Consider the following 14,167-nt stretch of genomic DNA (forward strand, 5'->3'; position numbering starts at 1 on the left):
ATGAGGATGGCCACCTGTCTACTCTTTCAAACTGTGATGATGACTCTAGGACTCAATGAAACAAGACTGCAGACATCAAACTTGTGGGCTTACTTATATTTATTAGTCAGTTATGTTAGCTACCCATGTGTAATGAGCATACTTGAGGTAATCTCTGATTAACTGTTTGATAATTCTCCCACTGGAAGAGGGATTCTCAAGGCAGGGGGTAAAGGATAATTGGGGAGAACTGTTTGAATCTCTGGGGGAGAACCTTTTCAAACTGCTCAGGACTCCAGGGATTTTGATTTACCCTCTACTCCTTCTTGGGAATTGCGGCAGGATAATAAAGGAATCTGCTGATGTTACACATGTGAACAAAGTGACGACAAGTATTTAGGTGGGGTGGGGAGAGTTGAAACACTGGACAAAGGAAGACATCAAGGATTTCTATGGCCCCATTCTCACGTGAATCCCACTTGACTCCTTGGGAAATAGAGCTTTGAGGGTAAAACTGGGTCAGAATCTAGGGGAATCACAGGGAACAAAGTAGTTAAAATCTTGTGGGCCACTAGTTTTGAGATACTTATCAAAAGCATTATTCCCTTCATTCTGTGAGGGGTGTGTGTGTGTGTGTGTGTGTGTGTACTTATCTAACTTTTAAAATATCTATTCTAGTCAGACTGGCCAGACTCATACTTTTTTCTCAAAGCCACAAGGAATGTTCTTAGCTGCATTCTTACAATTTTTCTTTATTCTTTTATCATTTACTTTAGTGAGAATTTCCTGACTAAAAATAAAAGAATAAAGCTATTTTATGCTGTGATATTATGCGGAAATGCCTTAAACCAGCATTCCTCACAAATATTGCAAGATTTTTTCTAGGAAACGTATCTTAATTTATAGTAAAAAAGAATTTAAAGAATAACAAATGCTTATAGTTTGTTGAAATATAAAAATTTACTTTTAAAATTCAAGTAGACTTCAGGACATTTTAATGTATGAGTTTCTCTTTTCTTTTCACAGTTGGTTTCTTTAGCTATGATAAAACTGATCCAGCCATTACTCAATAACCTTTGGCACATATACTAATGTAATGAAAGTCATGAAAGCGACCTGGAGAATCATGTCAGATCTCAATTACAGCTAGCTAAGAGAGGATAATTAGACAATTGCAAGTTTACAATAAATACAGAAATCACATGATTTAAAATGTGCTGAGAAATTGAGACAAATTTACATACTGCGGCATATCAGTGAGATTAAATGAAGAGTTCTGTTTGTCTCAAACTCATGCCCTGAAGCTTCTTCAGATTCCTAATGATGGTTAGAATCTCAGTCATTCACTGAAGGAACAGTAAACATGATATTGCAAGTTTCCCATTTTAATTCATGATTTTTAAAATCCTCCCAGGGAGTTGAATTTCAGCTCAATGTAATAAAGAACTTTCTGCTGCTTGGAACCAACACAAAAATGGAAGAGTACACCTTGAACAATAATATGTTTTCTATTATTAGGCTGTTCAAATATAAACTGATTAATGCCTTCACAGACTAATATTAAAGCAGGAATTCAATCATCGCTGACTTCTCTGGAGTGTCCTTTGTTTTTTAAATCTCGGTTTTAAGATCCTATGATTATTAGATTTACAAATATGGCACATTTAGATCCTATTTCAAATGTGAACAGGTCATTAAAATATTTAACATTAATTAATGGAATTTGAAACACTATTTATCATCTACCTAGGCACACTGAAAACTTGCTAAACTTCTGCCTACACCACTTGCACCCATTCCCTTGTCTTGTTCTAAAGCTCTTTAAAAACAGTCTCTCCTTTCTCCAGAATATATGGTGGCCCATTCCCAACTCTGCCCATCTTTGACCCATGACCATGACTAACACATGTAAACCTTGTCTGCCTACTAATTTCAGTCTGGGAATGACAAGTGCAGAGTTAAAGGTTGCAAATTAGGTTAACTCAAGACACCATCACAAACTTTGGGCCCATGTGTGAGCTAGTTTGCTTTAAGGAAAAATTTTAAATTAGATAATTCTCTAGAGATAAACAGACTACATCCAATGCTTCCCTCATAGATATGTTCTTTTATACAGAGATGATTTTAGTTGTAATATTGATTGTGAAGATAGATAAAAGTTGTTATCTTTGTAAAAAGAAAAATCCTTTCATTCAGAATTTGTGAGATTTTTATTAGGCCTAAAGTTTACTTATAGTCTCTATATGAAAAATTTTTCAAAGAAAGTAAGATTATATGGAAAATGTAATCCTGCAGTAGCAGAAAAGTAACTCCCTTAAAAAAATCAAAAAGTGTTACAAATACATAAATATTTTGTTTACTAATCACTAATAATTTTTATTTATTAAAAGTTACCTTTAGGAACATGAGTTACATTAACTTATTAATAAGCTATTTTAAGCTACCATTACTTTAACTGTATAAAGGATAATGTTCCTTTATTTTAAAGCCTTTTAAAATTAATTAATTTAATTTATGTTGCTTGAAAACTTAGGTCAGTATTCTGATTTCAAGAGACTGCTTCATCTCCTAGCTATTTGGTGCATAAAGTCCTGTGACTATTTGCCTTGGATAAAAAGGTCCTGAGGAAGTGGCAGTGAGAGTGTTCTAGGAAGACAAAGGTCTTTAAATGTTTTTAAAACATATTCCCTCTTTGTTCTCTGTTTGTCTCACCAAGTTCTTTGGCACCCAAGTTATTTTGTCATTTATTTAGATATAGAACATCTAATGATATTTAGAACAAATGAGAAAGAATGCTCCAATGTCTACAAGTTTGACATAGGGGAGAATCCCCTAAAAACACATAAGAGCTAGAGTCTGAACTCTGGCATTAAATGTGCCTTAATTTTATGGGCTAGAACCCACCAGCCAGTTATTAATGAACTATATTGCCTAATGAAATGTAGCATCTACTTCAGGTAAATCATTGTGAACTCAAGTGTCAATTACATGCTCAAGGACCAAAATCAGAGTTCACAATCACTTCTGAAAGAACAATAGCATCTGTTTCATTTGGAAATGACCTAAACGACTTTTCTCAGTTTACAGGTTATCTACGGTAGAGTTTTGTCTCAGATGAGTGCACACACACAAAGTATCATGCACGTCAGGCTTCACAGTCTTCTTGTAGGAAGCCTCAGATACTGACATGCAGAAGGCTTGTATAATTAGCTAAATTCTGCATTGGAGTTTCAAGCATTCCCATGAGAATCTGCTTGGACTGAAGACAGTCTTGTATCATGGACAGGGTCCAGAGTATAATCAATTCAGTTACACTTCTCAGCTTCCTTTCCAGTGGCTAATGTAGCTTACACATGAAGAACTCTCCCACGTCCTGAATTCCAGCAAGCCACTCTGAATTTTTCTCAAGCTTTAATATAAAACGTAACTTCAATCATCATACAGTTTAGCTTTCACAAATCATCATAACCAAGCACATTCTTTCCCTGCTTATTTTTTTTCTGTCTTATATTGAACATTAATTAGTTTCTAACTAGACCAAGCCAAATAAAATAAGTCATATTTTCAAAATTTTTGTAAAAACAATCAACAAACAAAATGCAGACTTCTATATTACCATTAAGGAATATTTTCATTAAACTTACCTGAAACCGATAAAAGGTGCCATCATCTTTGAGTGTGAGGACGTGATCCGAGATTGGAAAGAAGTAGCCATGGGCAGCCATTAATGTTCCTAAATGGAGTGCCTCCACTGTTTCATGAAAACAAACAAACAAAAATGTATACAATTTTTTTTTATGTTGATTTGCACGAGTATAGGATTTTATCTTGTTCCCTTTTAAGCACATTCTTTTTTTTTTATGTTATGTTAATCACCGTACATTACATCATTAGTTTTTGATATAGTGTTCCATGATCCATATTTGCATAGAACACCCAGTGCTCCATGCAGAATGGCACAATACCCATCACCAGGCTAACCCATCCCCCTACCCATCTCCCCTCTTAAACCCTCAGTTTGTTTCCCAGAGTCCACAGTCTCTCATGGTTCGTCTCCCCCTCCGATTTCCCCAGCTTCATTTTTCCCTTCCTACGATCTTTTTTTTTAACATATAATGTATTATTTGTTTCAGAGGTACAGGTCTGTGAGTCAATAGTCTTACACAATTCACAGCGCCTTTTGAGCACATTCTTGCATCCAAATTCTTGGCATCCTAAACAACTTGGCTTTGAATTTTTTCTTTTTCCATCTCTTTCACAGAGGGTACTAAGATGGCTCTGGTTCCACGTAGTAACTGTGCAATGACCAACCATACCGCACGACGTGAGAACATAACACTGTGGAATGCTGAGACCAGAAGGCTATTCTGACATCACAGAATCTGACTCCTTCATTTTATAGATGGGATATATTTTGCTCTATGTTAATAGTCTTCCACAAACAATTATACTTGGCATTTACATAGCACTTTAAAACTTTATTTTTATTTTTTCTTTTCTCTTTATTGTATTTATTTATTTATTTTTAATTTAATTTAATTTTATTATGTGATGTTAGTCACCATACAATACATCATTAGTTTTTGATGTAGTGATCCATGATTCATTGTTTTCGTATAACACCCGCTGCTAGATTTTATTTATTTATTTGAGAGAGAGACCACAAGTGTGGGGGGGAAGGCAGAGGAAGAGGGAGAAGCAGGTTCCCCACTGAGTAGGGATCCTGATGCAGGAGCGACCCCAGGATCCCCATCATGACCTGAGCTGAAGGCAGACGCTTAACCGATTGAGCCACCCAGGTGCCCCTAGCACTTTAAACTTTTAAAAGTGTTCTCACTTGCATCACCCCCCAGACTATATAGTGGATAATCCAATACTATCAGCAATTTTTCTAATGGGATGGATCATTTTTACATGATGTCATCAGCGAAAGTTAAGGCATCCAAACCATTTATGCTAGATTAAGTGAGTGCTAAGCAACGATTTATGCTGCTTCTATAGTCCTGTGATCATCTGGACTGCTCTAGTTTCTACTACTCTATATTCAGTGTTCCAGATATGGACCATGCAGAGGTTTGTTTGACAATAAAAAGATTACACTTTTCCAGAAGGCTGAGAAACAGGTGGAACATAATACTGTGATACTCATACTCCTTTTATAGCAGTCAACAATTTCTTCCAATAAAATGGTTAATAAAATTTGGTCAACATAGTTACTATTGCAGTCATGCAGGAACAATATAAAGTTTGCTAACTTAGAGTCTGGCAACCATGGAACTATGCACAATAGTTTTTCAGTCCATTGGAAAGTTAGATTTATTGAACTGTTTTGCATCTTTATATACAGTTTAGTTAGGGATTTATTTCTGTTTCTTAGACAAGTAAATGTTTTTTTTTTTTTAAAGATTTTATTTATTTATTTGACAGAGAGAGACACAGCGAGAGAGGGAATGGGAGAGGGAGTGGGAGAGGGAGAAGGAGGCTTCCCGTGGAGCAGGGAGCCCGATGCGGGGCTCGATCCCAGGACCCCGGGATCATGACCTCAGCAGAAGGCAGACGCTTAACGACTGAGCCACCAGGCGCCCCAAGTAAATGGTTCTTTAACTCAGGGATTCTTACAGTAGTTCCAGGAATGTGTGGATCCATCTGTCCAGCTGTCAATCCTGGGGCGCTTTGATATTCCAGCCAGTACTGAGTCACTAAACAGCTTGCTATGGTGCAGGGGAGCATAAGAACCCTTCCCCTGTCCTCTACCTTCCTATGCCTATGTGGGCTAATAATACATTTTAGTTTTTAATTTTATTAAAAAATTAAATTTTATCTGCCATGAGGTACTATGGTGCCCCTTTTAATTGTCATTTAGCATCTTGTAAACACTTCAGTTGGTAACTTCTACTTCCAGCCTCTCACTGTGTTGTACTTGTCAATAATAAAGAAGAACTGTCAATCATCCTCTTTGCCATGCCCTTGGAAGACTGTCATTAAGGGTCCCAGCCATCATCTTATCCACACTTCCAATTAAGTGCCTCCCTGCATAGAATGTTACTTTGCTACAAAGGAGTAATTTTTTCACCATATATATATCATGTCTGCATCCTTTTAGCTCAAAGTCAAGACCTTCTTAAAGCCTGTGTTGCTTATAGCTACATACCGACATGTTCTGCGACTCTTGCTGAAACTCAGGAGCTAGTGAGGTGTTGTAGGAAGAACAAAACCTTTGGAGATACTCGCTAGCTTTTGTTACTTAAACTCTGTGTGCCTCTCCCATTTATTAATAGAGGTAGCAAACCCACCTTGCAGGTTGGTATGAGAACCAAACAAGAATATATGTAAAGAAGTTGCACAGGAGACATTCAATAGATGGTAGCTGTTATGCTTCATTATTTACACATGAATTCAGGTCACTTTTCTCCAAAGCACTGTTAGGAAATCCACTTGCATAAATTTGCCTCAACTGGGCTGAGAGAAATTGGCAGTCCTAAATAGCATCCTAAGCAGCCACTTACATATTATTTTGTGTGTGTGTGTGTGGATTATTTATAAAATTGAAAGAGTGAGAGAATCTATAAGGATTGCTAGCCCATAACAATGAGCAGGTGCTTACAGCCTCGCTCATATTCTGAGTCCCTGGATGCTCCCATCAGGTAGCACTAGTTAGGGCAACACATTACATCTGTTTTAGAATTGCAAAGTCAGGTGGCCCACCTATCTTGTTATAACCATCTTTACTGGTTTTATTCCCAGCAATCTGTGGCCTAGGAAAATATTAGCACAACTTTCCAGAAATGGAATTGAGTTATGTCACACGAGAAAGTCTGCAAGAATAGATTCAAGAAAGGAAAACTGAGATGTCCAGAAAGATAAATAGTAAAGGGCTTCAGATCTCTAATCATAGGAATGAGTGTGACTAAAATAAAATAAACGGAAACCAGTGGGGTGCTAAAGGGCTGATGAGGATTAGAAAATTATAGTGAAAGTAAATATAACGAAGCTGCAGAAAAAAAATCAGAAGCAAATAAACATAAGCATGTTCTTACCTTCCTGCAACCATTAGATACTGATTCTGAGAGATCATACATTTCTAGAGGGCTGGGTGCATGTCAGCTGGTTTTCCTCATGTAGCACTACCATACATGATCAGATCATAGACGTCATGAGCTTTGTCACAGGACCACCAGAGAACATGGCTCCAGGACAGGAAAAATGCTTAGAGGAAAAGTCAGGGAGTCGAGGTAGACTGTCTGCTTTATTTCAGACTGTTAGCTTGGCACTTAGTTCATCAAGAGTAAAAGTAGCTATTGAACCAATATTTGCTGAATGAGTAAATAAGTCAATTTATGAATCAATGACACAACAAAAATATGAAAAAGGGAGTGCTGCATGAAAAAAGAACAAACTAGTTATTTTGTGCTGTGATGATGAGCAGCTTGTTCAGCTCTTCAGAGATAATGCAGATGTTCACAATCTTGTTTCAAGATACTTTTATAAGCTTTGGAGGTGAGGCTGTGGTAGGTCTTTTATTACGGGAAAAGGTAGTAGTGAGATTAATGGCACACACACACCACTAAGAGATCTGAGAGTGGGCAGGGGGTAGTGTTCTCAAGGCTGACCTGTTTATTGCTGGTGATAAAGATGGAGCTACACTTCCCCATGGTCCCTCTGCTTCTGAATCCCAGCACAGCCTTAACCTAATAAGAATCCAGAGGACTGCTGACAGTCTTGGAACAAAGTGTTGCAAGAATTTAATGAGAAATCCATCAAGATCGCCCTTCCCAATAATGACACACCAGATGGCTCCACCACGTTACGCTTGTTGGCAAAATAATCACTAATTAATCTTGTACATGTGTTATTCGCGTCACCCACACAGCTAAATAAAGTTCAACAACAAACCTACCATAAAATTCAATTTTATTTTTCTTTTGGACAGTCAAGCCATGAACAAACTGAGAAATAAAAATCCATCTCCAAACAACTGTTACTATGTGAACAGCCTAGTGTGGCTTTGTTAAGCCTGATCTATTCATCACATTACTTCACCCCAAGCCCTGGAGCAGGAGAATTATCAAAATCCTTTAAAAGCAAAGAGAATTCTGCATAACATAATTTACTTTTTTTTTTTTAAGATTTTATTTATTTATTCATGAGAGACACAGAGAGAGAGAGAGAGAAGCAGAGGGAGAAGCAGGCTCCCAAGGAGCAGGGAGCCTGATGCGGGACTCGATCCCAGGACCCTGGGATCATGACCTGAGCCGAAGGCAGACGCTCAACCATCTGAGCCACCCAGGCGCCCCATAATTTACTTTTGAATCACGACTACTTGAGAAAGTTAATAGGATGAAAGCATGTTATAAAATAGGCTTGTGTTGTTTAGTGCTAGATTTCTATATTCAGTTCTACACTTAAAACATATTTTAAAAACTCAATAATATTTTCCTTATCCTGAGGTCCAATTCTTGGCAGTCTCAGTCCCTCCCAAATACAGTCCATAATTTTGAAGTGATGGAAGAATGCCTCTGAGTCAAGAAAATAATAATAAAAAAGTATCACTAAATTATGTTTTTATTCCTATAATTTATTTTTATTTTCTGTGTATGTATTAGGAATTGGATTGTTTCATTATTAGCACACAACATACTTGATGTGGTAAATATGATTACTGTGTGGAGAGAAATATTTTAGAAGGAAATCCACTCAAAGTAGAAAAAATGACAGCTGATGATATGATATTAGGGAGAGAAAAAGCTAAAAAGCAGACAGAGGTAAGTTGCTAAACAGTAAAATAACAGGCATTCATCATGATGATCCTGTGTCATAAAGATTTTGTTGAGCTTATTACTCTCTGTTTAAGAAGACAGGGAAGTGATCACTTTAGAAGTACTTCAAAATATAACTTTTTAAAGAAGTGGCACTTGAAAAGGTAAGGTTAGTCATGTGGAAAAATCATATATGCAGCACATTTTATTCTCCAAGTCCAAATAAAAGTAAATTATTACTATATTTAGGAATATCTAAGGTAAGTTCATTTTCTCAATAGTAAGAGTTAATGAAAGAAGTAAGTATCTGGGCTTTCCTCTTTCTTTCTTTCTTTCTTTCTTTCTTTCTTTCTTTCTTTCTTTCTTTCTCTCTCTCTCTCTCTCTCTCTCTCTCTCTCTCTCTTTCTTTCTTTCTTTCTTCTTTTTTTAAAGCACCATTTCCACATAGAAAAATCAAGTGTTTGCTTTTTAGCAATCATAATCAGGACTTAGAAGTGGAATAACATGGCGATATAGAATAGATAAGATAAAATAGGTTCTATTTGGTAGAAGTAAAAACAGAGGCATAGTTGAGATCAATTGGGGGAACGCACTAGGTAATTAAGACAAGTAAATAATATCTCCAAACAAAGGAGCTGAGTACAGAGGTGAAGCAGCCAGGCTGGGCAAGCCCGCTGACTGGGTTCAAATCCTGATTCCCTCATTCGCTGGCTGTGTGACTTGGCAACAGACTTGCACTCTCTGGGCCTCAGTGTACTCATCTGTAAAATGGGGATAATAAAATACTGATGTCAAAGTTTTGTTGTGAGGATCAACTGAGATAGTATGTGCAATGTGCTTTAAAAAGCCACTTGCATAGAAATGCTCCAAACCTTGAGTTATTATCAATTAGTTGATACTTACAGAAGGACACTTTCAATGGCACTTAGTCTAGTTTAGTCCAGTGCTAAAGCAATGAGGAAACTGGTAGCTTACAGGTCATGTATAACACTTACAGTTCAATATCTTCAAAGTTCTCCAGGTGATTAGACTGGGGGGTCTTTTGTGTGCAGATGATGAATGTGCTCTGGAATACACTTCCATTTTTTCTTAGACAGCAAAGAACACTGCCCCAAATCCCAAAGATCAGGTATCATAGTTATAGAGAAAGATTTCCAAAGGTAATATATTCTGCACACTGGGTTTACAATCCAAAACCTGACAATGCCGGAAATCACTGGGAAAGCTCCTGGTTCAGGAGAGAGGTAGGCAGGACTGACTGATGAGGAAACAGTGAGGTGACAGTGCTGAGAAATAATGGTGACAGAGGAATCACCGGGAGAGCAGTCAGAAGACAGATGAATTCTTAGGGAAGCATATTTGCTCAGGACTCAAAAAAACCAACCCATTAAGAAAAAACAATTGGCACCATCATAAATCAGTGGCCCTTATCAGACACACAGAGAACAGTCTAGATGCCTAATATCAGCAGGTATGACACCTTAAGAAATTATTTAAATATGAAGAGCAATGAAAAAATTTAAAAAGAGAGAGAGAGATCTATGCAATATTGTTAAGGAGAACTGGTTTAAGATCTATGTCATGTAAGGGTCACCTGGGTGGCTCAGTCGGTTAAGCTTCCGACTCTTGATTTTGGCTTAGGTCATAATCCCAGGGTTGTGAGATTGAGCCCCAGGTCAGGCTCTGTGCTTAGTGCAGAGTCTGCTTGAGATTCTCCCTCCCCTTCCCCCCACCAAATAAATAAATAAATAAAATCTTTAAAAAAAATCTATGTTCTATAATAACTACATGATATCAGGATGTTCATTTCACAGTATATCCCTCCATATAACCGGCAGTTCCATCATTGTGCAAAATGAACTGCATCTTAACAAGACTCTATTATATTTATAGGTGTGATTGGTGCATAGAATGGTATTCAGATGAGAGAAAATCACTTTGAGTTCATCCAAGAATGGTGCAAGAAATGGTAACAATCACAAGAGCCAAGGCAATAATAAATTATTGTGGAAAGAAACATTCCCTCTAAAATTCAGCATACATTCTGCAAAATTTCCACCAGTTAACTGGCTGAATGAGTTGGAAGAAAGGTGGGGCGTTGAGTTAACTTTAACAGCAGGGGGTTTCCATAGCATGTGTTGCTTTAAATCAGCAACAGCACATGCTACTGAACAGGCACGCATGTGTATTAAGAAGAAACATGCTCAACTGCAGGTCATGGAATTTGAATTCTAATCCTAATTTAGTTCTATGACTACATATCTTGAGTAAGTCATCTTGTTTCTCTGGACCTTAGAGTCGGCATCCATAAATGCAGGGCTGGATCGCCAAACTTTTTCCAACTCTGATTCTATGGTGTACAACCAACCTTCACACTGGAAGCCCTGGCCAAAATGCTGCCACCCTTATTTTGCCTCTTTGTCAAAGGGAAATTGATTTTTCTTCTTCTGCAGATAATCCTGCCACATCCATGGCCAATACTCCAAAAATAAAAAATGTACATTATAAAATACAATACTTAATTTGAATTTCAGTTGCTTAAAACTCAATCTTCATGATGATCCAGAGCTGTTATGGTAAAGAATTTTGTGTGCACAGAGAAAATGTCATACTTATTCCAAATAATAGGAACTGGGTTGATGTGAGTGTTCTATTTATATATTTTCTAAAGCTAGTTGTAAAAATGCACGCATGATATGGGAATAACCAGTAACTCACCCCACACAACAAAATGCCATGAATGAATTTGGTTTGAAAAACAAGTGTCACTCCTAAAGAATAAGCAACATAGTCTTCTGATAATACCTGTTAACAGCATCTCTTTTTTAAAAAAATCACTATTCATTAATGTATTTAAACCATGATTAAGTAGAAGATTAATTTCAAAACTATAGCCTTGATCATACAGTCACAGTTATTATGAAATTTCTAAACAAAACCAGATATAATTTCCTTTAGTATGTATTTTGCAGAAGTGAATGCTTCCACTGGGGGAGAAGTTTAGGACATCAGAACTGATGTCTGAAACTCTCTAGATCATCTTTATCACCTGGCATTGGTGTCCTTTTTTATTTTTATTTTATTTTATTATTTTATTTTATATTATTAAATAGGCTCCATGCCCAGCATGGAGCCCAACGTGGGGCCTGAACTCAAAATCCTGAGATCAAGACCTAAGCAGAGATCAAGACTCAGACACTCAACCGACTGAGCCACACAGGTATCCCACCTGGTGTCCTTTTTTATACACAAACAATGAATCATGGAACACTACATCAAAAACTAATTATGTACTGTATGGTGACTAATATAACATAATAAATAAATAAATAATAAAAAAATAAAATAAAAATCCCACTTTACATAAACACATGTACTTACCAGTTTCATTTTCTTATGTTTGTGTCTATATGTTGGTTTATGTGTGTGTTGGAAACCAATACCTGGAAATAAGCAACTTCTGGGAATACCTGAATTCTAATGTACAATACATGCCAAGATATAATCAATAGAGATGGTACCTTGCAAGGAACAGTTTGGAAACCAAAGGGGGTAAATTTATCAAATGAGATGCATTCATTAAAATAATTGTTCTTTTTGCTGTTTCAAAACAGCACAACAGTCCATCAATAATTTGATTTTGATTTTAAATACCACAAAAAAATCATAACTATTGCAGAGCAGTGAGAATAAGGCAGGTTCAGAAACGAGAATGAAGAAATACAGATGAGCTAATTAAAGGATTAACACCCCCCCCTACGACAAAAGTCTCTATTTTCATACAGTAAGTCAGAATTTAAACACCAGATATTTTTAAAGGATTAAAATAAAATCTAAAAATATATGACTTCTTAAGTTTCTTCTAATAAAGTGTGTACACAGATCTACTTGCCGGAATTCAAATCAAGAAATTCTAGATGCTGTATAGACATGAATAATAAGAAATGACTGAACCTCAGTGGGTTTGAAATCTTTGTGGATAACACTTCTATACTTGCACCTGCTGGAGAGAGCACAGCAGTTTATGGGGCAATAGTCAGAACATAGACTTCGAGCAACATTGTCCGGCTTTTGCTGCATATTAGAAATCCTCTAGTTTCGGATATTTTGGATATTTGAATTTTTAAAAATTTCACTATCATAAACACCAGAGTAATACACATTCTTATAACATAGTCATTGCACATATCTCTAGCTTCACTTCTCCTCTGAATTCCTATATTGTATTTCCAAGAGCCTGTGTGACATCTCCACTTGAATACTGAATAGACCTCTTGCATTTATCATGGTAAAACTGAACTGTTGACTTTCATCTCAAACCTGCTCTTCTTCTTGCAGTCTTTCCCATATCAGTAGATGTCAGTGATTTTCATTCAATTTCTCAAACCAGAGCCCTTGAATTGTTTTTGATGTCTGTCTTTCCATCACTTATCACATCCAGTCCAGGAGCACATTCTGATAATTGTTCCTTGCGAACCCAGAATCTACACCCCCTCCGCCACCACCAACCCAAGCTTGTATCTCTTGGCTGAATCACTGAGATAACATTCAGACTAGTTTCCATTCATGCCCTGCTCTTTGCCACATTGATTATTTTAAACTGTAAATTCAGCAATTCCACTTACAGGTATTTATCTGAAGAAACCACCACCACCACCAACAACAAAACCACTTTCAAATAGACTTATATGCACCCTTATGTTCATAGTAGCGTTATTTACAATAGCCAAGATATGGAAGCAATCCAAGTGTCCATCAATAGATAAATGCATAAAGAAGATGTGATTTCTCTCTCTCTCACACACACACAATGGAATATTATTACTCAGCCACAAAAAAAAGTAAGAGATCTTGCCATTTGCAATAACATGGGTGGACCTAGAGGATATTACACTAAGTGAAATTAAGTCAGACAGAGAAAGACAAATACCGTATGATTTCACTTATGTGTGGAGTTTAAAAAACAAAACAAATGGACAAACAAAACAAAACAGAAACAGACTCATAGATACAGAGAACAAAGTGATGGATACCAGAGGGGAGAGGGTCGGAGGATGGACGGAATTGGTGAAAGGGATTAAGAAGCTCAGGCTTCCAGTTATAAAGTGAATACAACACAGGGCTATAGTGTACAGCATAGAGACTATAGTCAATAATATTGTAACACCTTTTTTTGGTGACAGATGGTAACTTGACTTACTGTGGTGAGCATTTTCTAATGTATAAAAATACTGAATCACTGTTATACCCCTGAAACTAATACAGTATTGTATGTCCATTATTCTCCTATAAAAAATGTAAATCAGATCGTGTCATTCTTAGTAAACTCATTTTCCAATAAGTTTTCATATTTCTTAGAATAGAGCTCTAATTCCTTGACTTGGCCTTAGAAAATCCTACATGATCTGGCCACCAGTTACTTCTCTGTCTTC

General features: G+C 36.7%; 1 protein-coding gene across 3 annotated transcripts in view; it reads right to left on the bottom strand.

Annotated features, from left to right (window-relative positions):
- The window catches only part of RGS7 (regulator of G protein signaling 7), a 514,710-nt gene that overhangs the window by 123,355 nt on the left and 377,188 nt on the right, over positions 1-14,167 (bottom strand). For all 3 annotated transcript variants that reach the window (XM_035010933.1, XM_035010932.1, XM_035010934.1), the window contains one exon: positions 3,624-3,730. In XM_035010933.1, coding sequence (XP_034866824.1) covers positions 3,624-3,730 — 107 coding nt within the window. The remainder of the gene's footprint in view (positions 1-3,623; positions 3,731-14,167) is intronic.

The sequence above is a fragment of the Mirounga leonina genome, unplaced genomic scaffold (assembly GCF_011800145.1).
Source record: "Mirounga leonina isolate KUSES-001 unplaced genomic scaffold, KU_Mleo_1.0 Mir_154, whole genome shotgun sequence".
Taxonomy (NCBI): Eukaryota; Metazoa; Chordata; class Mammalia; order Carnivora; family Phocidae; genus Mirounga; species Mirounga leonina.